This window comes from Odocoileus virginianus, chromosome 9 (genome assembly GCF_023699985.2).
Source record: "Odocoileus virginianus isolate 20LAN1187 ecotype Illinois chromosome 9, Ovbor_1.2, whole genome shotgun sequence".
Classification (NCBI taxonomy): Eukaryota; Metazoa; Chordata; class Mammalia; order Artiodactyla; family Cervidae; genus Odocoileus; species Odocoileus virginianus.
The window spans coordinates 10,672,703-10,696,086 of NC_069682.1; the positions used below are offsets into that span (position 1 = coordinate 10,672,703).

The 23,384-nt window shown below is 43.2% G+C and overlaps 1 protein-coding gene across 7 annotated transcripts in view; it reads right to left on the reverse strand.

Moving 5' to 3' along the window:
* Positions 1-23,384, reverse strand: part of SFMBT2 (Scm like with four mbt domains 2) — a 176,798-nt gene that overhangs the window by 112,185 nt on the left and 41,229 nt on the right. For 2 of the 7 annotated variants that reach the window (XM_070471949.1, XM_070471950.1), the window contains exon 1: positions 15,876-16,044. The exons of 4 other annotated variants lie outside the window; for them this stretch is intronic. Coding sequence is in view for 1 of the 3 variants with exons in the window: in XM_070471948.1 (XP_070328049.1) it covers positions 17,645-17,678 (34 nt within the window). In the remaining 2 variants the exon portion in view is untranslated. Of the gene's footprint in view, positions 1-15,875; positions 16,045-17,644; positions 17,894-23,384 lie in introns of those variants that run through there. One more of the 7 variants, XM_070471948.1, reaches the window with a different exon arrangement.

Here is a 23,384-nt window from a genome sequence, read left to right on the forward strand (position 1 = left end):
TCTTGAAACAGTCAGCTGTCAACAGAGCCTGGACAAATTCTCCCGATTTTTCTTCTGTCAGTTACACAAGGTCAAATGATGTTTGTAGAAATGAAGCTTTACTAAGTAACAATTATTTTTAAGCAATAAAACCTAACATATTAATTTACGGTTTTCTTCCTGTTACCACTAAAACCGTATTTAGATGAGATTTATAGCTATTTAACAAAACAAAAACTTTGGGTCAGCTCTGGAAGCAGCAATTCATCAACTTTTGTGGGGCAGACAATCCATGCCAGAGTGGAGAGGAATAAATTTCCGGCTCATTTTGCAACCATGATTCCTTCCACAAAAGGAAGAGAGGGCAATCTGAGATTTTAAAAGAAGGGAGAGTATAGTGAAACAGGCCTTCTATATAGACAGTGACTCTCACCTCAACCTGAAACTGACTTGTCAAAAAATTACAAACTCAAAGAACTAAAAAAATTAAAAAAAAAAAAAAAGATTGGCTATATGTATAACTGATTTGTTGTTGTAAACCTGAAATTCACATAACACTGTAAATCGACTATACTCCAATAAAAAAATTTAAGGAAAAAAAAAGAAAATCACAAGTTCTTGGTAGTTTTTGTTATTTTATCCAGAATTTTGATCACCCCAACACAATAAACTGCTGAGATTTTAAAACCCAGCCCCGATCTGGAAATGTATCTCTTTTATTAAACATTTCTGGTTACAGTTCTTACTTTTTAGACTCTTTCAGCAAGAATAGAAGGGGAAAGGAATATTTGTAGTGCCATCATCCCTCTGCTTAATATAACTGCTTGATCAGTTATATTAACATGGCCCTAGAGAGGAACTGGATGGGAACCTATCTCATCTGACCACAGGAGGAAGGCAATTATGTGGCATGCAGAAAACCACAATGATTACATCCTTCTCTCACTTCAGTCCTCTTTCCTGTGAATGAGGGTCCTGCCTGGTCCAACAGGAAGTGCTGGGAGAAATGAGGATGGATCATAATTACGGGTATCTTCTTTTCAAAAATGAGTGGGGACCACAGAAACAGTTTTTCCACTGTAGGGAGTGCAAGGGCTGAAAGAGCTGAACAAGTCATTAAAGAATCACTTTTCTTATGACCATTACAGGCAGTCCCCTGCCTACAAACAGGTTTTGCTTCAAGGGCCCATTAATAATCTGTTCCAGAACTCCCTAATACATTTTGAGCAACTGCAAAGTTACCAGGAAGAATGGTCTGCCAGGCCAACCCATAGGCGTCTACATATACAAAATATACTGATGGAATCTGAATGATGTCTAAATATCATGTAGGTGCCATCCATCGTTAAGAACAGTTAATTTCCAAGAACTTTCCTGGTGGTCCAGTGGTTAAGACTGTACACTTTCAACGCAGGGGGCGAGGGTTCAATCTCTGGTTGGAGAATTAAGATCCCACATGCCACACAGTGGGGAGCAAAAAATAAAATACAAAATACCTGTCTATCCAGCAATATTTACACAGCAAACACTTTCCAACAGTATGAGAGAAGGGCAAGCATTTGAGACAAAAAAAAAAAAATTGACTTTATCAATAGCCCCCGGACACTGCATAGGAAATTCCAGAATACCAAACTTCATACAAAAAAGGAAAGTGACCCCAGAAGGAGGATGTGAGATCTAACAAGGAATTACAAGAAAATAAAGTGGTAAATCTATGAATAAATTTTAGTGAACACTGACCATATAAACCACGAAGTCACTTCAGTCATGTCCGACTCTTTGAGACCCTATGGACTGCAGCTTCCCAGGATCCTCTGTCCATGGGATTCTCCAGGCAAGAATACTGGAGTGGGTTGCCTTGCCCTCCTCCAGGGGATCATCCTGACCTGGGGACTGAATCCACATCTCTTGTGTCTCCTGCATTGGCAGGTGGGTTCTTTACCACTAGCGACACCTGGGAATCCCCCGATCTTATAAGCTAATCACCCAGAAACTAGAAGGAAACTGACTAATCTCTACGCAAGACAATTTAGTTAGGTAGCCCTCTCTCAAAGTGTTCAAATGAAGAAAACTAGTGACACAAATGATGAAAGGGTGGATAATCCAATAATCGCTGACACTGAACTTCAGCAGCATTTGTCTAATTTTTCCTAAATGTTTCTTCCTTAAAAATTTATTTTATTTTAGGTTAATATTAAGTTGCATTTCCCAACTTCACACTAACTCTGGGGAGGAAGACAAGAGATCACACACACATTTGACACAAGAAGGATGTCAGCCTCAGTTACAAAGCTTTCTCTGAGTGGGGGAAAATAGTATTTTGCTCTAATCTTAAAAAATAAAATCCCATGATACCATCTGTGTCATTGTACCCAAGACGAAGGTCTTCTTCCTAGTCTATCCAACAGCTGAATCACTAAGAATGTAGCTGCCTTCTTTGCACTTAACAAGAAGCATCTCGAGCTAGACGCTGCCAGTGGCTATTTCTCAGTGGTTTATCTTTCATTGTGACACTCAGTTGGCCACACTCTGTTTTGCAAACTGTCAGATTCTTCCACTGATGGAGACTCTTCATTTTCCTATTTGCAAATCCACCTGCTAAGAATATAAAGTGCTTTTTAAAAGAGAATTTCACTAATATATCCATCACATCATCCACTGTCATCCAAGAGGCACTACCTCGCCTGGGTTTAATCTTGATTGACTCACAGCTTTAACCAGCGGTCACTCAGTTCTGCCAGCAATAAAATCATCTCCCCCGTGCCTCCCCGAACAGGGCTGTGATGAATCACCACCCTTCAAGGAAAGTCAATATCCAACTCACATCATATCACATCTTGTTGACAACAAGAAAAATTTAGTTAAGAAGAAACGGCTGTGCTTTATCTAGGCTGGCGCTACATAAATTACAATCAGATTATGTAGATAAAATACATGACCTAAATTTATCTGCTGTAATGACACTCGTCACAGCCCTTTTTAATGCCTCTAAAAAAGGATTTATGTTAAGTGCTGGAGGCAGGGGACAGTTGAAGAAAGGCTAGTACCACCACTTTTGAAAAGCTCATCTGTAACTCAAAACATATTTCTCTTTGCTGTAGAAATCATTAGCTGAAGTCATTTCATTTTCTTTTTCTAAAGCTTTATTGGAGTTGATTTACAATGTTGTGTGAGTTGCAGGTATTCAGCAGAGTGAATCAGATATATGTGTGTGTGCGTATCTCCACTCTTTCAGATTCTTTTCCCACATAGGTTATTACAGAGTATTGCGTAGAGTTCCCTGTGCTATATAGTAGGTCCTTGGTGGTTATCTATTTTATATATAGTCGTGTGTACATGTCAGTCTCAACCTCCTAATTCATCAATTCCTCCCCAAAACTCCCTGGATATAGTTTTCCCTGGATGTAAGCCCAGGAGTGGGATTGCTGGACATTTATTTTCTTGGCCCAGAATTTGTGTACTGAAACCACTCACAAAAATAGTACTATCCTTAAGGCATCAGCCATAAGCCAAGTACACTAGTTCGTTCGGGTCACAGAAGTAGTAAATTTATCCACTAAAGGGTCTCTGGGGGTCTGAAGGAGCCACAGGCACTCTTCAAAGCGGCCAGCCTTCTCACGGACAAGAGCAGGACCTGGGAAAGCCGAGAGACGGGATCCACACTCCGTGTGATACAAAGGATGCTGCAGCGGTGTGTGCAGGGTGACCGGCAGTGCTGAAGCCCAAAGTAAGACGGGTGAAAGGAAGAAAAGAAGATGGGGCCGCAGACAGTATGCTCTTCCATCCTGCACACCACACAGCATCCACACGTTTTGGGAGCTCTGGTTACAGTAATTAAAACGCCTGTCGGTGATCAGCAGATTAGCAGGCTAGAACCGCTCCGATGCCTCTGTTTACAGCTGAGTGGCCTGTTGAAGTTCCAGCTTGTGTCTGTCTCCATCAGGGGCTGTGAGCATATCAAAATGATATTTCCCGAACCCCACAAAGTAGAAAGTTAGGCTGGGGTTGTTTTTCTCCCTTGGGGTTAATTATCAAGCCCTGAAATGGAGGTTCTAATGACTGGTCAGGTAAACGTACTACAGAATCTAACTTCAGAAGATGACAGCATTATTACGGTCACAATGCAAAGGGCACAGACTACTGGAATCCGGGGGATCCCTGAGCTTGGCCAGGTCAAAGAGCTGATAGGACCATGCAAAGCCCTCTGCCTGCCTGTGGAGAACTTCCCTAAATAAAACCCTGAGATCTGTTCCCAAGCACAGCCTGAGGTCAGGATGACTGGAAGACATACCTCCCTTATAAACCAACCATTCACATTGCTACCCTGCAAGAAGGAGAGCCTGCTGTCTTATAAATCGTTAAGAAAATGGATTTTAAAATGGGTCCTGTTACAGGCAGGTCTGACTTACACCAGGAAGACATACCCACAATTAGACATACAATGAGCACATTCATGAGGGTGCAGAGGGCATCCGTGGGGAAGTTTTTGCCTGTTTTTACTGGTCTTCTCAGCCTAGAAACCAGGGTTTTTCACCCTTCTTTCCCCCCCATATCCCCCCTAAGAAGCAAATCATATCCTCATGGCATTTTAAAACCACAAGGAGGGATGCCCTGGAGGTCCAGCCCTTAAGACTTTGCATTTTAATGCAGGGGTGCGGGTTCAATCCCTGATCAGAGGCCTGAGATCCCAGATGCCTTGTGGCCAAAACACCAGAACATGAACAGAAGCAATACTGCAACAAATTCAATGAAGACTTGAAAAATAGTTCATGTCAAAAAAAAAAAATCTTAAAAATAGAACCACAAGTAAAGTATATATCTCACTTCACATATTATTTGTAATACGTGTAAAGGTGTATCTACTCTTTACACATTTTATAAATATGATTTGCTTCACCCCCTTAGAAGTGTCTGACTCCCCAGGACACCCATGGCTAAGTTCTCGGACTCTAAGCAGGACCACTGGCTCAGTCATGAATTTATGACTTGAATGAGCTCAGTAATGTTTACTTTTCATTAGCAGAAGTTTAAACACTGACTCTGCTAAATACATCATCAGCCAAGGCTATCTAATCAACCTTTCGTTCAGTAAACCCAGAGCCTCAAGGCTAGGGGAACTGCAGGAAGCAACACTGAGACATTCTGGTCTCTACCCTGACGCTATGGGCTGGGGGAGACAGCTGGCAAATATGCAGCATGTCAGACAAGGATAAGTGCTTAAAAAAAAGAAAAGAAAAAGAAGTAAATCTGCCAGCATCGGCCAGCTTATTACATGGGGAGGGAGCACTCCTTTGAAAAGATGACATTTTTGCAGAGACTTAAAAGAAGTGAGAGTAAGTCGTGTGATTATCTGGGGTTCCAGGTAGAAGGTAAATGCAAAGACCCTGGGGTGTCAATGAACTTGACATGTCTGTGGAATGATGGGAAAAAACGAACCAACCAAGCAAAGCAGAATCAAAAAGAATGAACTGCAGGAGACAAAATCAGAGCGGAGGTGAGAGGCAGAGAAGGTTATGCTCTCTACTCGCTAATTTTAACAATGTTAATTCTTTTAATCCAGGAGCACAGGATCCTCCGATTCATCTTCCTCTCATCCAGGTCTTGTAGTTTTCGGTGTACAGATCTGTCATCTCCTTGCTTAGATTTATTTCTAAGAATTTTACTGTTTTGGATGCTCTTGTAATCAGGACTATTCCTTTTATTTCTTTTTCAGATGTTATTGGTGTACAGAAACACAACTGCTTTCTCTATGTTGACTTTGTATATTGCAAGCTTACTCTATTTGTTGATTAGTTTTAGCAGTTTTTTGATGGAGATTTTAGGATTTTCTGTATGTAAGATCATTTCATCTGCAAACAATTTTACTTCTTCCCTTCCTAGTTGGATGCCTTTTCTTTCTTTTTCTGGTCCGACTGCTCTGGCTAGGATTTCCAGTCCAATATTGAATGGGGTGGTAATGAGGGTGGGCATCCTAATCTTCAAGGAAAAGCTTTCTGCTTTTTGCCACTGGGTATGATGTTGGCTGTGCATTTGTCACATATGGCTTTTAGGAGGTTGTGTTCTTTCAATACCCAATTTGTTGAGCAGTATCATAAAAGGAAGTTGTATTTTGTCAAATGCCCTTTGTCTATCTACTGAGATGATCATATTTCTCATCCACTCTATTGGTTTGGCGTATCTCATTTATTTACATATGTTGAACCATCCTCAAAACCATGTGCCTCAGTTTTGAAGCAAAGTTACCAATATGTAAATGAAATACACAGTAAGTCTGCTTTTAAAGAACTTGTGTGTATTAGTCACTCAGCCGTGACTCTTTGCGACCCCATGGACTGTAGCCCACCAGGTTCTGTCCATGAAATTCTCCAAGCAAGAATACTGGAGAGCGTTGCCATTTCTTTCTCCAGGGGATCTTCCCGACCCAGGAAAAATTGAACCCACGTCTCTTGCATTGCAGGCAGATGCTTTACCATCTGAGCTGCTAGGGAAGCCCTTTAAAGAACTTACTACACCAAAATCATCCAGCTCAGTCATACTAGCGTAAGATAACAGAGCTAGGAACTGTTCAAGCTATCTTTCAAAATCTAGCAGCAATTTACTTCCTCTGCATCTGCAAAAGCATTCTTTGTGCTCATTCAGGTGAGATAAATCCAAAGTATAAAATTGAACACTGTCACAATGCTTCCCACAAGTCCCAGAGAGAATTCAAATTGTACACGAAGTTTACTCTTCATCTGACCTTGAACTTGGGAAAAATATAACATTCTCCAGGAAGGTAAATTTGTTTCTAGGTATCTTAAGAATCCCCAAGGGTCACAAGTATCTAGTTTTGGTTATTTGTGTATTGTTGCTGTATCTTTTTGTAATACATAAACTGCAGGAATTAAACTAGGTGTTACCAGAGAGAAGGAGAGAAAGAGGAAGCGCAGCTTGACAACTCCATGTTGGGAAGATGAATAGCTCTCATTACTCTAATACGCTGTCATACACGGGAGGCAATTTAAATTCACTGAACTTGTTTTCCTTTCTTATCAGACTAGATGGCTAAGTGTGCAGCTGCTGACTCTTTAAAATTAATTAATGGTGCCCTTTTTTCAGTTCTCCCGCAAAGGATCTGAAATCGCTTTTGCAGTGTTCTCAAACACCCTGCCCTGTGGTTTAAATGAAACAAACTGAGGATCCCCCAGGACTGCAGCAACTCCTCCCGTTCAGACAACAAATCAAGGGAGAACCAAGGCAGAAATGCTGCTTCTCATTGACGGAAACCTTCTTTCCTTACAATTTTTCTTCCCCAGAGTAATCCTCAAGAAACAATTTCACTACAGGAAGAAAGATAAACAACCCCAAGAGAGGCAGGATTCCTATCTGCTGAGAGCCCAGTCCATTACAATATATGAAATTTCTTCTTCTCCAGGACACCACCCTAAAACATCATCTGCATTTTTCAGATAAAGAAAATGAAGCTTAGAGAGTCTAATTTGGGGTCCACTCAGTTTGGGGAGGGGGAGTTGAACCAGAGATTCCACACTGGGGTCTTTCTGACCCTGAAGTGTCAGTTGCTCGGTCATGTCAAACTCTTTGCAACCCCATGGACTGTAGCCCACCAGGCTCATCTGTCTGGGGATTTTCCCAGCAAGGATACTGGAGTGGGTTGCCATCCCCTTCTCCAGGGGATCCTCCCAACCCAGGGATAGAGCCCAGTCTCCTGCATTGCAGATGGTTTCTTTACCGTCTAAGCTACCAGGGAAGGCAAGAAAGTCCACTTTTTTTTTTTTTAACTACATCATGCTAATTCCAAATGCCACACTTCATTGGGAAATTAACATCACTGATTTTGTCAATGCAAACTGACCTATTATTTAGAGCCGGCAATTCCCATTTGCCAGCATAGCAGCCCTGCCTAGCACCAGGTTCCTCTACTGGTTCTGATGGAAAGGGAATGAAGTAAACCACCTAAAAAACACTCTTCAAAAATCTCACTGAACACTCTTCTCCCATCTGATTTCCCTCAGGACCCAGCGTGGGTTCTTTTTAATTAATAATACGACAAGTTTTATTACAGGATCACTCGTATATAAAACAAATTACCAACCTTCCTGGAAGGGAAGAGAAGGAAAGCTCTTATTTAAAAAAGAGAAACTGCAGGACTTTCCTGGGGGTCCAGTGGTTAAGACTCCATGCCTCTAATGCAGGGGGAGGGCTTGATCTCTTAATCTCTGCACTTTTTCTGACCATGTGCTATAGTCCCCAAAACGTTTTTTAAAAAAGAAAAATACAGATTGACCAAACAGTTCCTTGAAACAGAGATACTCAGAGAAGTGTTCCAAGAACTCAGCATAGGAACGTTGTTTCTTTTTAGGAAAAAAAACATTTATATGTAAATATTTGGAGATATTTGCATGTATATTCTAAAAGTCCATGGGGTAGAGACTAATTACATCCACCATAGTAAATCCATACAATGGAACTCCACACGGTATTTTAAACGTTATACACACATCCCTATTTACTGCTAAGGACATGTAGGGACAGCGAGTACAAAGTAGTCGACCGGAGAGCAGATAGGGCAGCACCCATGAGTGTAAAACTGTCAGCCTCGGTAAACCGGGGTGTGGGTGTGTGGCGCGTGCATTCATGGACAGCTGTCTGGAATGACAGTGGTTTTCTCTGTAGTGTGTAACCTGTCTTCATATAACCACCCAACGGAGGTGACGAACGGTTTCATTGCTGTTTAGTCACTCAGGCATGTCTGGTTCTTTGGCGACCCCATGGACTATAGCCCACCAGGCTCCTCTCTCCATGGGATTGCCCAAGCAAGAATACCGAGTGGGCTGCCATTTCCTCTTCCATGGAATCTTCCAGACCCAAGGATAGAACCCACACCTCCTGCATTGACACGTGATTCTCTACCACTGAGCCATCACAGAAGCCCAACAAAGCCTACCATTACATGTCAGTTTTTCTTTCTTTAAAAAAAAAAATCAATAAAATGCCCTAATCATAACAATAAAGAAAACCAAGTGGACAGCAATTTATACCAGATGTATAGAACAGCCTTGTGGACTCTGGGAGAAGGCGAGGGTGGGATGTTTCAAGAGAACAGCATCAAAACATGTATATTATCTAGGGTGAAACAGATCACCAGCCCAGGTTGGGTTCATGAGACAGGTGCTCGGGCCTGGTGCACTGGGAAGACCCAGAGGGATCAGGTAGAGAGGGAGGTGGGAGGGGGGACCGGGATGGGGAATATATGTAAATCCATGGCTAATTCATTCCAATGTATGACAAAAACCACTGCAATGATGTAAAGTAATTAGCCTCCAACTAATAAAAATAAATGAAAAAAAAAAAAAGAAAAAAAATAAATGCTCAGGTAAAATTCTACCAGAGGTTAGATGGTGGGAGTCAAAACTTCTACCTATTCACAAGTCAGCTGGAATTTAAAAGCAGATAGTATTAAACTGCATGTTGCTGACACTCTTTTCTACATGACATTTTGAAAGAAGCACAAGTATATTCACATTTGTTGTCACATGTATGTGCTGGGCACTTAGTCGCTCCGTTGTGTCCGATTCTTTGAGACCCCATGGACCGTAGCCCTCCAAGCTCCTCTGTTCATGGGGATTCTCCAGGCAAGAATACTGGAGTGGGTTGCCATGATCTCCTCCAGGGGATCGTCCCAACTCAGGGATAGAACCCAGGTCTCCCGCACTGCAGGCAGATTCTTTACCATGTGAACCACCGCAGAAGCCCTATCACACATATGGAAGAAAGTGAAAGCCGCTCAGTCGTGTCCGCCTCTTTGTGACCCCATGGACTATACAGTCCGTGGAATTCTCCAGGCCAGAATACTGGAGTGGGTAGCCTTTCCCTTCTCCAGGGGATCTTCTCAACCCAGAAATCAAACCAGGGTGTCCTGCATTGCAGGCAGATTCTTCACCAACTGAGCTATCAGGGAAGTCCCTTATCACATGTATATCTGCCCTTATTTCTTTTTAGAAAAAAGTATATTTATATATGATATATATACAAGTATATTATACAAAGTGTATTTATATATAAATACAAATATACAATTGTCACAGATGCAGAGGCATACTTATCTGTTTCGTTTTACCTGAATATCACCAGTGCAAAGATGATGTGAAAACAAACAACTCTCGTTAAGGTTCCAAATAAGCAACAATCTTCCCTCAATTCACCAGGAAGCCACATTCCTGAAAAACTGACACTGTTTTAAAACCAAACAAACTCTGAAAAAATGACTAGGGTCCAGGGTCCAATAATTACACACATGTTTCACCTTCATGTCCACCTGGACATTCCAAGATCATGGGATAATTCTTCACTGCACATGGAGGTCCTATGTGCCACAGGACATTCAGCATCTGTGGTTCCTACTGCCAAAATGCCAGTTGCCCTTCCCTATCAACCCCACCCCCAAATTCTCAAATCCCCGCAAGCTCCACAGGGCACCCTAGAAATCACTGATCTCATCTGTTCAACAGCATCAGCTCCCAATTCCTATCTGAAATCAGCTTAGGCAGCTACAGCTGAGAAGACCCAGAACCTTTGTGACATACCAGGTAAATGCTGATATCAGTCTGAACACCAAAGATCACCACTTGCATTGTCTCGAAACAAATCTGTCTTCCAAGCTCACAGACCGTGGAGTTTACCCTTTAATTTTCTGAGCAGTGCATGGTAGTTGAATTGTATGACTCTGATTAGCTGTGATTTTGAATCGCAAAGTTATATCTCTACCATGTGCACTTAAGAGGAAAATTTCAAATTTGCCTCTCTTCATAATCACATCAAGCCAAGCACCGTTTCCTGGTGCCAAAGGAATCTCTCTTTCTCTTTTAAATATACCCTTAAAACAAAAGCAGATATCCCCCCTTTTTGGAGAGGGAGACTTCTGGATTCTCCATGTATTTCTTTGGGTAACATTTTACAAAGCTAACACTTGTGCATGTGTGTGCAAGTGTGTGTGTGCATGCTCAGTCATGTCTGACCTGCAGCCCCATGGACTATAGCCCACCAGGCTCCTCTGTCCATGGGATTCTCCAGGCAGGAATACTGGAGTGGGTTGCCATGGCCTCCTCCAGGAGATTTTCCCAACCCAGGGACTGAATCCAAGTCTCTTGTGTCTCCTGCGTTGGCAGGGAGATTCTTTACCAACCAAGCCGCCTTCTCCATGCATTTCTTTGGCTAATAGTTTAGAAAGTTAACACTTATAAGAAGACAACGTTGGGAACGTCACAGCGAAAGGAAGCATCACTTTCCTGTGACCCTCCGGCAACCTGTGCTCATGTTCAAGGCCTCAGCGTGGCCCACCAGCTGCCAGTGAGAAACCAGGTCTTCCTCGTAAGAAGCAGCCCTCCTCACACCTCTCTTCACCGACCAACAGAGTTACAAGGATTGTTTCTGTAATTTTTTTCCATTGTGAGATAAAATTGACTTTTGGAGACTGTCAGATAAAAATTGGCACTTGCCATCCACCTCTGTAAGGATTAAATCATGTGCTGTGGCAGCTGGTGATTTTCAACACCCTCTGAAAGGGGTTCAGGGTGGAGAGCAGGAATGAGGCATTCAGTGCTCGGGGGAAACTGGCAGGACAGGTCTTCAGATAGTGAGACACTTTCAGAGCATCTAAAGTACTCTTTTTTTACGAGCCTAAGTCTCATATCCAGAGGAGCATTAAAACCCTTCAAAATGATGACCATCCCTCATGACTAGTGGAAAGCTTCAGCAGATGAGCAGAAACCTTCTGGAAAAGTATGTGCCTGACTGCATGCACTCTGCCTTCACCAAAATCACATATATACTGATCTCCCCACTGCCTCTACGGAGCAGCTTCTCAGAGCTATCCGAGGTGCTATCTCCCAAGCTGCACCAGGTAGAGCTTTTGTCCCGGATAAAAGTCAACCCACAACTCTCACGGTGTGCATTTTTTTTCACGGCGACAGGGTATATACACTTGCACGGATTTAAACACAGGTATAGATTCACGCTATCATATCCACAATCAAGATACGAGACAAGGTTACATTCCCCCTACACACACACACACACAAAATGATCCCTTTCTGGGTCCCTTTGTACTCACATTGCCCCTTGACCCCACAGCCCCGCCCAGAGTGATGCTCTCCATCACTGCAGTCCTGCCTTTTAAAGATTCCATATAAGCAACAGGCTTCCTAGGTGACTCAGAAGTAAAGAACAACCCGCACGACAATGCAGGAGACACAGGTTCAGTCCCTAGGTCAGGAAAATCCCCTGGAGAAGGAAATGGCAAAGTGTTTCAATATTCTGGCCTGGAGAATCCCATGGACCGAGGAGCCTGGCAGGCTACAGTCTATGGGGTCACAAACAGTTGGACATGACCTAGCGATGACCAACAGCACACGTGGAATCCAACAGTACATGACCTTTTGACAGCTTTCCGTACGGCCTGGAGTCCCACGTGCTCCGTGGGGGCCCCGAGTCCCGGGGGCTCGTGCTCTAGCCAATACCGTGCTGGCTGCATCTCCTCTCATCCTTGGCCTCGGCGGTCACATGCGGTCATCTGGGCTGCACTCTATAGGTCCAAACGGCCACACGTCTGCCCAGGTTCCAGAAGAGGGGACGCAGACCCCGCCCTCAAGGGGAGGAAGAACAAAGAAACCTCGAGTCTGATTTAAAAAGGTCTCCAGAGGTGATGGAGATTCCTTACCAAGCTCTGCAGCCCCAGGGACCACTCTCAGCATCCACAAAGCTCTTATTCTGCCCCCCAAACACGGTGCATGAAGGCTTCCTCACGAGGGTAGCTCTGTTACTGCCCTGGTGACCATGGAGAAAACCTAGTCCTGAAGACTCTGCTTCTCAACAACCTGAAAGGTAAGTCAGTCCCTTCCGCTAACTTTATAACACTTCTCATGATCTTTAAAAAATAACTGGTCCAGCCAGTTCCAAGGCTTTTTCGTGACTCCCTATAAAACTGCCTCTATGAGGCCCTCTCTCTTCAGGAAAACCTCGTGATTAACCTTGAATTCCATCACCCAACTTCCAAAGTCAAACATACACCCTGTCCCAAATGCCAGGAGGAAGCAGGTACGTTAGCTGAGCACCTTGATACCCAGTAGCCTTATGGACACAGCCCTTCCCCCCATCTAGTCCTGTGAGCGAGCACAGGTCACCCCAGGAGGTGTGTCACTCTGTAAGTACAAGCTGTTAATTGATAATCACCGTAATTACCTAATCAAGACACGCTCCATCAAGCCAAGCCAGATTGGCTAAGTACCTCTCCTCCCCTTCTCCTCCCCTCCCCCATCCTTCTCTTCCTTCACCAGCCCCTTTCCCAGTCAGATGTGCATTTTAAATCTGTGTCCCTGCCACTAAACCACTTTCTGACTGAAACACCTTTTTTGCTGCAAGAACACGGGAACAAGACTTCTGATGCCTTTTTCGCTACCTGCCTCCTTCCAACAAAGGGCACTGGGTGACAGGTGACTGTCAGAACGCCAACATCATTTTCATGACATCGTCCCAGCCCAACCCCAGTACAGCAAGCCTCGAATGAAGCAAAAAACCTCAGTCCCTCCCTCACCAAATCTGGGCACAGTCCAGGGTTTTCTGGGTTTTGCTTTTTCCTTGAAGACCTCGGTGGATCCTCCTCTGGGACTTCGCTTGCGCTCATATTCTGACAGGAATACCCCAGTCTATCCAGCCTTCATTACAAACTAAGCTACCATACAAAAATAAAAACTATGTTGTGAGCTCTGGCTAATACCCTGCCCCAGTGCCAAACAAACCTTATCCTGTTCCTTCCATCACTCTATAGCACATATTGACATGCTGCCTAAGCGCACATCTATAAACACGATATTTTTCAGTAAGAAAAGAATTTCCATGATCCATGTGGAAAGGAAAACTGGGTAAATTCTGTATTACAATAATGTCAATAAACAACCTTTAAACGTATGTATCCAATGAGGCTCCTGAATTGAACGGTCTTCACCTTTGCCTTGAGCTTCCCTGGTAGCTCAGTTGGTGATGAATCCGCCTGCAATGCAGGAGACTCCGGTTCGATTCCTGGGTCGGGAAGATCCCTTGGTGAAGGGATAGGCTACCCACTCCAGTATTCTTAGCGTTCCCTTGTGACTCACCTGGTAAAGAATCCACCTGTAATGCAGGAGACTTGGGTTCGATCCCTGGGTTGGGAAGATCCCCTGGAGAAGGAAAATGCTGCCTACTCCAGTATTCTGGCCTAGAGAATTCCATGGACTGTGTATAGTCTATGGAGTTGCAAAGAATCAGACACGATTTTGCAACTAAACAACACAAATTTCTACCTAAAACATTTGGGACTATAATGCCTTATGGAACAAGGCATAACCGAAACTTCTGCAATACATTCTCAGTCACTAAAAAGGAAATAAAAACCCTCAGTGAGAGGACAAACACTTCTTTAATGAGTATTTCACCTGCTAGTGTAGAATATCAAACAAGACACACATAAAAATTGAAGATGTAATAATTCAATCCATCTGAACTCACTCTGTTCCAACAGTTTCTAAAATCCTTAATCATTTGTAAATGAAAAACTGCCTTGAAATAGAACAGTGTAAAATATGCTCAAGGAGTCATAAAAGACTGTTTTCCTGCAGAATTACGGTTCACTTTTCTTCTCGCCAATTTTTTCACAGTAGAATTAGCTAGGGATTCCCAGGTGGCGCTGTAGTAGAGAACCCGCCTGCCAATGCAGGGGCTCGGGTTGCATCCCTAGGTTGGGAAGGCCCCTGGAGTAGGAAATGGCAACCCACTCCAGCATTCTCACCTGGGAAATCCCATGGACAAAGAAGCCTGGCGGGCTACAGTCCACAGGCTGCAAAGTGTCAGCCACAATTGAGCGACTGATCAGGAGCACGAGAGTAGCTATAACTCTATCTGAATACAACAGCAACTCTTGCCTCATGACAAGTTTTACAGATCGTAAAATGGAGCGGAACACAAGCCATGACCAGCCTGGCCAAGGAAGGAAGGATAAACACTCGGGGGTCATAACGGCACAGCTGGAACCCCGCCCCGTCCAAAGTACTTTAGGGGAACGTGATGTTTTATTTTGGGGCTTCCATGGTGGCTCAGATGGTAAAGAATCCGCCTGCAATGGGGGAGACCTGAGTTCGATCCTCGATTGGGAAGATCCCCTGGAGGATGGCATGGCAACCCACTACAGTATCCCTGCCTGCAGAACCACCATGGACAGAGGAGCCTGGTGGGCTACAGTCTACAGGGTCATAAAGAGTAGGGTGATGTCTTATTTTGTCCTCTGTGATGTCAGCAAATTTAAATGTGGTGCCATTAGACAGAAAACCTGGAAATTGGATGGAAAAAATACTATCAAGAGAAAATTACCAGGGAAACAAAAAACATTTTTTAAAGGACATTTGGGAAAATGAGGGAAGAACAATGTTAACGCAATCCACTTATGACAAGCTTCACAGAAAAAGACCACTGAGTTTGGCCATTAAGAGTTGCTGGTGCCCTAAAAGTGTAATTTTAGCACAACAATGGACAGAAATTGAGCATCCAGGAGAAAGCAGATGGAGAAAAAAGAAATGGAGACAGAGGAAGTCAGAAGAGAAAAATTCAAGGACCCGACATAGACAATAGGGTCTTAAATACAACTGTTTACAGTATCGATGTGCAGGGTACTTTCTCTGTCCAATTAGACTGAACCCCATGAAAGATAAAACAGTTCATTTCTTTTCATTGACACATGCACCATGACTTATGACCATGGACTGGGCACGCACCTTGATTTAGAGATGGGGTGTCTCCATTTCTCCTTGAAATGACAGTTTTTAGGAAAGCTTGTAAACATGCAAGTGATGTGGACCAAGGATCCTACTTACAGTAATTGGTATCGTTCAGAACTGCTGCTGTTAGGCCAAAGGTATGAAAAGTGAGCTGCTGCCCTTCACGAGACAAGGCACCTTCACCAGGACTTCGTTTTCTTCTATTTGAAGGTCCTTCAAGAACCTTCAAGGCCGTCAGGGGCCCTCTGCCCCTTATGGCCTCATCTTGGGTCCCAGGCACCCACCCATCCTGAGAATGCCCAGGACCAAGAAGGCAGCTTTCAGTCTTTGACACCTAGGGTCACAATCACTGGTGTTCTCAGCTCATTCCAGAGTCCGTCTTAAAACAGCGCTCTAGAATACAAATCCTTGGAATGTCCCTGGCAGTCCCATGGTTAAGACTCACCCTTCCAACACAGGAGGATTTCAATCCCTGGGGAACTAAGCTCCCACATGCCTCGCAGGGAAAACAGTGTAAATAGAATACAAATCCTTGCCAGTCTGGACCTCTCAAACATAAGGATTCCTCATCTCACGGGTGTAAAACCACAGTCAACCCCATTTCACTGAACTGGGCTCAAGGATTTTCCACTAATACTTTTCAATACTTTCAGGTTTCCACATCCAGGACACACACGTAGTCCTAAATCAACGTAATTTCTCCCACTGTCTCCCACAGTCCAGCAATGACAAGAGCTAACAGCAATCAATATAATAATAATTAATTCATTAACATTTTAAAAACCTGGCTTATCCTGCCCAGGGCTAACCAGTGAAGAAACCTACCAGTTGGGAAAAGGCATTAGTCTCACAAAGATGACATTTCTCCCCTAAGAATTACTTTGCCATTATTTTTGATCAAGGTTCGCATGCACCTCACCAGAACCACTTATTTTTCAGATGTTAACACCTAACTTTCTGCTCTGCTCCTGATTCTCCAGCCAACCACTCTCTGCACATTGCTCTGCTCCCCATTCCTCACTTGTTATATTGCCCCTGAACAATAATTCAAGAGGATACTCACATTTCACACAGACTGTTCAGGCTTAGGGACATTTGCCTAACTTTAAATTTTATAAAGAGACCAAACTGACTTTTTGCTTCATGCTCAAATTAACTTCATGACAAAGCGTGTCATCCTTTGCTGGTTCTCTTTAGGGAAAAATCAAGAAATGGAGATGCGCTTCAGTTGTAAGACCCTTAGTTTCTCCTAGTTGAAGACAACCACGATTTGAGTTTGGGATAAAATTTCTTCCAACCAAAATTTTATTTGATAGGCAGGAAGAACAGGATTCTCTCTAGAGCTCTAAAAGGTTGGGGGGAGCACCAGATAAATTAAGAGTTTGGGATTAACATACATATATCACTATACGTAAAACAGATAATCAACAAGGACCTCCTATATAGCACATGGAACTCTACTCAATATTCTATAATAACCTATATGGGAAAAGAATCTGAAAAATAATGCACATACGTATGTATATAACTCAATCACACACTAACACTAACACTAATCACACACTAAAACTAATCACACACTAACACTACAACAACATTGTAAATCAACTATACTCCAATAAAAACTAAAATTTTTAATTTTTTACAAAGCAACTCTAATTTCAAGTTGTTAAGTTGATTATCACTCTCCCATGTCCTACAAATTAGCCCAAAGTCATCACATAACAGATTTTCTAGGAAGGGAAGTGGGTTCAGGAATTGCCTGCTGCAGGATCTGCATCATCTGTGGGCAGGAAAACACTGAATAAATCTCCACCTCCTACAAAGGCAACAAGCTCTGTGACTGTTGACGGCTAAGAACAAACCTTTGAGAGGTCTCTGTTTGCAGGCTGCCCCCATCCGTAACGTCTGGGTTTCTGCCCCCTTTCCCAGTGGGGTCTTGTCGTGCCGGTGCTGATCACTGACCCAGAAAGGCCGGCTGCAGATGGGCTGGTGTCCGGGGCTCTTGTCACTCAGATGAACGCGGACAGTGACCTCTGTCGGGTCCTGCAGGTGACAACCTTTCCTCAGCAGTCACAGGTGAAGGCAGAGCAGGTTCCTGGCAGCTCCACTTCAACCATCAGTGACAACTACCAACAAGACTCCTCAGAGCAACGTCACTGGGACAGAACCTCAAGGATTCTTTAACAACGGTTAAAATAAGAAGAGGACACAGGTACAGGTGAGTGGGAGCCCCACACAGGACCACACGCCACTTTCAAAGCCTCCACGATAGAATAAGCACGTCTTTTCTGCAGAGATAACTTCTCCATACCACAGGGCAGCTTCATGCTTTACACTCTGAAAATTTCCTCTTTAACAATCCATTAGATACAGTAACGCCAGGGCTTCCGGATGGCTCAGGGGTAAAGAATCAGCCTACCAAAGCAGGAGACGCGGGTTCAGTCCCTGCTCGGAGAATATCCCACATGACTCGAGGCAACCACGCCTGTTCGCAACCGCTGAGTCTGTGCTCTAGGGCCAGGGAGCCGCAAGTCCTGAGCCCAGGTGCCGCAAGTACGGAAGCCGAGAGTCCTAGAGCCCGCGCTCCCCAACTGGGGCTACAGCAGGGAAAAGGCCATGCACAACTGCAGAATAGCCCCTGCATGCCGCAACTAGAGAAAAGCCTTCTCAGCAACAAAAGCCCAGCACAGCGAAAAATAAAAATAAAATTATCTTACAAATAGTAATGCCAACACAAGCACCTAGTTAATTGACTTTGGGATGTGGAAGTTCACCCCCAGGGCTCACCGCCACCTCAGCTCACTCCAGGATCAGAGCTAAGATGCTCTTATTACATCCACGACGGACAAGTGTTCATCTGATGAGGAGTTTGAAAATGCACAGCCAAGCAATGGCACACAGCCACATGCACCCGACAGTTCAACGCAGGCCTCCTTCATGCAAACCCAGTGTTTCTTCTGGGTCAACCAAAGGAAGAAAAGATGCAAATTTTCATCACTGTTGGTGGAAGTGTAAACTGATACAGCCACTATGGAAGACGGTATGGAGATTCCTTAAAAAACTAGGAATAAAACCACCATATGACCCAGCAATCCCACTCCTAGGCATATACCTTGAGGATAGCAAAATTGAAAAAGACACAGGTATCCCACTGTTCACTGCAGCACCATTTACAATAGCCAGAACATGGAAGCAACCTAGATGTCCATCGACAGATGAATGGATAAGGAAGTTGTGGTACGTATACCAAATGGAACATTACTCAGCCATAAAAAGGAATGCATTTGAGTCAGTTCTGATGAGGTGATTCTAACACACATATACAGAATCTAGAAAAATGGTTCTGAAGAATTTATTTACAGGGCAGCAGTAGAGAAAGAGACATAGAGAACAGACTTGTGGACATGGGGAGAGGGGAGGAGACGGTGAGATGTATGGAAAGAGTAACATGGAAACTTACATTACCATATGTAAAACAGACAGCCAACAGGAATTTGATGGATGGCTCGGGAAACTCAAACAGGGGCTCTGTATCAACCTCGGGGGTGGGATGGGGCGGGAGATGGGAGGGAGGTTCAAAAGGGAGGGGATATATGTATCCCTATGGCTGATTCATGTTGAGGTCTGACAGACAACAGCAAAATTCTGTAAAGCAATCATCCTTCCATAAAAAAAAATTAAAAAGAAAGATGAATAAATAAGTAACATAATAAAAGCACTATAAACTCCTACCATGTTTAAGGCAAAAGTAAGGTCCTGAACACTTGACCTCTGTGGTCTTCACCTCCCAAATTTCCTCATCAATACTTAATTCAAGACAAAAGTCCACTTTGAGTCTAACATTTGACTACACATACCAAAGAACATACACACCTGACAACCTCCCCTTTTTATCTTTGTGCAAAGTAACTGATTCAAAATATTTTAATCAACAGTCTGTATATAATCTGTTTTTCTCTTTCTTTCTAGACACTTGCAGGATATTCCTGACTTCGGTATTCTAAAATTGTACAATGCTGCGGCTTCCCTAGTGGTACTGTGATTAAGACTATATCTTCCAATGCAGGAGTTGTTAGTTCAATCCCTGGACAGGGAGCTAAGCACCACATGTCTCACAGCCAAAAAATCCAAAACATAAAACAGAAACAATATGCAACAAATTCAATGAAGATTTTAAAAATGATTCAGATCACAAAAAAATTCTTTAAAAAATAAATTAATTGTTGATGCTATGTCATGGTGGAGGGTCTTTCTTATACTGAGTACTTATCTTAAACAGCTGAAAACACCTTGAGAAAGCATTTTTAAGACACTGCTAATTTTTTTCAAAAGTGTTTTAGAATCATTTGTCTCTAAAATATTGTGACTATGTTAACTGACAGGGCTTCCCTGGTGACTCAGAAAGTAAAGAATCTGCCTGCAATGCACAAGACCTGGGTTCAATTCCTGGGTCAGGAAGATCCCCTGGAGAAGGGAATGGCAACCCACTCCAGTATTCTTGCCTGGAAAACCCCATGGACAGAGGAGCCTGGTGGGCTACAGTCAATGGGGTCACAGAGAGTCAGAGATGACTGAGTGACTAACATTCATTCATTCATTCATATTGACTAATAAACTCTAGCTTAAAAAACAGAATCTAAAAATGAGAAATTAATCTAGGCCCAAGATATTATGTTTTAGTACATAAACAGGAACCCAGCCAAAGCGGTAAATGATTTTAAAGACTGTTCCAGATGGACTGCAGTTTTAAAGCACAGTGAAAAGTGTGGCTGATGAGCCCAACTATTAGAAAGGCAATGATATCGTGGGCCATTAATCTCCTTAAAAGTTAATACCAGGGAAAGCACAAGTCCTATTAAATGAACAGTAGATACTGCCAGTTAGAAATTGAAAGGTACTGTATCAACTACAGAAAATGCATTTTGAGTCCCAAAGGAAGAAAAAAGTTGTCTGGTTTCTATCTTTGCAGCATTTGGACATTTCCCTGACATGTTCGGTAAGGCTAAAATAGTCATCCTAAAAAAAATTCTGTGAGCTGCATGAATTATGGTAGACACCGCTATGTCCCCCCACCTCTTTCTCCCCTTGGTTTTTCTAGGTAAAGAAGCCTCGGGACTTCCCTGGTGGTCCTGTGGCTAACACTCTGAGCTCCCAATGCAGGGGGCTCAGGTTCCATCCTTTGCAGGCAGCTAGATTCCCCTGGTGGCTCAAATGGTAAAGCGTCTGCCTACAATGCGGGAGACCTGGGTTCAATTCCTGGGTTGGGAAGATCTCCTGTAGAAGGAAATGGCAATCCACTCCAGTATTCTTGCCTGGAAAATCCCATGGACAGAGGAGCCTACAGTCCACGGGGCCACAAAGAGTCGGACACGACTGAATGACTTCACTAGATCCTGCATGCAGCCAAATAAATGAACACTTTTTTCTTAGAGGCAGCCTCTACCTGAGAGTTTTGGTAAGCTGAACCAAACTGTGGCTACTTGGGGACACTTCCCATGATCTCTTACAACGACCTACGTACAGCCAAGTGCTAAGCTCCGGCTGATGGGAGGTGAGCCAAAGGCTCTGAATGCTCCCTTCCTTCTTTGTGATTGCAGGGGCTAATTTTTCATACATTTTATTGGGGCATAGTTGGGTTAGTTTCAAGTGCACAGCAAAGTGATCAGCTACACATATACATATATTCATTCTTTTTCAGATTATTTCCTCTCCAGTTTGCTCTGCACCAGTGGGCATTTTCCAAATCTTTGTCGTGGGAACTTGATACATAACCAACAGGGACCTACTGCGTAGCACAGGGAACTCTACTCAGCATTCTGTAACAACCTGGAGAGAACCCAGTGATGACACGTCCAATGGAAAAGAGGCACCACCATCCCAAACTGCCCACCCCGGCCTGTGGAAGTAAAGAGCAGTAACCGTCTAAGTCTATGTGAGGCTCGGTATTTCAGAGTCTTGACATCACAGCAGCCGAGGTTGTACCCTAATACATAAACCATGTGATCAAGGCCTTCAGATGAGCTGGAAGCAAACAAACAAAAAACCCTCAGGAAAGAGAAATTTGGAAAACAAAAAATAGAGGGTCCAGGAAGAAAGAAGAAAGGTAACCACGAAGGTGAGTTGAAAACTTGAAAATGACCAAATTTCTTTGCTTCTAAAAACCACTTAAAAATCTTCGTAACACTTTAATGCAATATTCGGATGTATGGGGGCTTCCCCCATGATGCAGCAGCAAAGAATGCACCTACCAAGGCAGTTTGATCCCTGGGTGGGGAAGATCCCCTGGAGAAGGAAATGGCAACCCGCTCCAATATTCCTACTTGGAGAATCCCATGGACAGAAGAGCCTGGCAGGCTACAGTACATGGGGTCACAAAGAATCGGACACGACTTAGCAACTAAACAACAATAAAACAATTCAGATGTATGCAGTTTAGACCTTTACTTCTGAAATGTAAAATAAAATATTCTTCTGCTAGAGGAGAAAGATGAGCTACTTTGCGAAGTTAAGCAGGCAAGCATATCCCCCTGAGTTAAATTTAATCTAAATATAGTGTACTTAAATATTTGTTAAAGGACTCCTGCCAGTTACGTTAATAGAATTTTTAATTGACATTTATTTGCTGCTTGGTTATTTATGTGAACATCCTGCCTGCAGAAATGCTTCGAAGAAATCCACCCAAGAAAAGACACATAAATACATACAATTTACTGAAAGAACCATCAGCAGAACTTACAGCTCTAAAGCTCCATGTACATTAGGGACGGGAAATTAATTTTGATGCAATAAAAAATTACACATCGGATGTACAAATAAAAGAATCTGAAGACAGGGTTGCTTTACAGATTTCACAAAACAAAGCTGTGATTAACTATTGCTCCACATAACACACAAGGCATATACATCATCCCATGACCTTTACAGGGCAAGAAAACATTTGAACCCGAAAGTAAGTTTTAAATAACTGTTATTTCTTTGGAGACTTTCAAACAGTTTTATTTTGCTTATGATTGAAGGTGATGAGGGAAGTTGGTGTGATTATTTTGCTTTATGACAGACTCAAAAGACACACAACACATAATTTTCTGAGAAATAAGCTGAACGGATGCTAATGATTTGACATACTGCCTAGTCGAAAAAATAATTACAGATTATTTTAATGGCTATAACTTGTTTGTACAATCCATGATGGGCTTTAGGAGGCGGTTTGTCACCGCTATATAAATATGTTATTTTCTTTCATTTGTTTTAACCAGATATGCTTAATAGCTCTGTCAGTTGATAAGAGATAATGACAAGACACTCAAGATCCTTGTCTGGGGGGCTCACTCCCCCATTCTCCACCTCTCAGATCAGAGTGTTCCCTCTGACTCTGAGGTCTCAGGAACCTATGGTATTTATGAATCTCCCTATCCATTTTCACTCCCCCATTCTCCACCTCTCAGATCAGAGTGTTCCCTCTGACTCTGAGGTCTCAGGAACCTATGGTATTTATGAATCTCCCTATCCATTTTTCACTCCCAGGGTGCATACACGTGGCCCTGCCAAGCTTGCTTTATCCTAGGAATCTGTGCAGGACCCCAGGAAGGACTGTATGGCCCC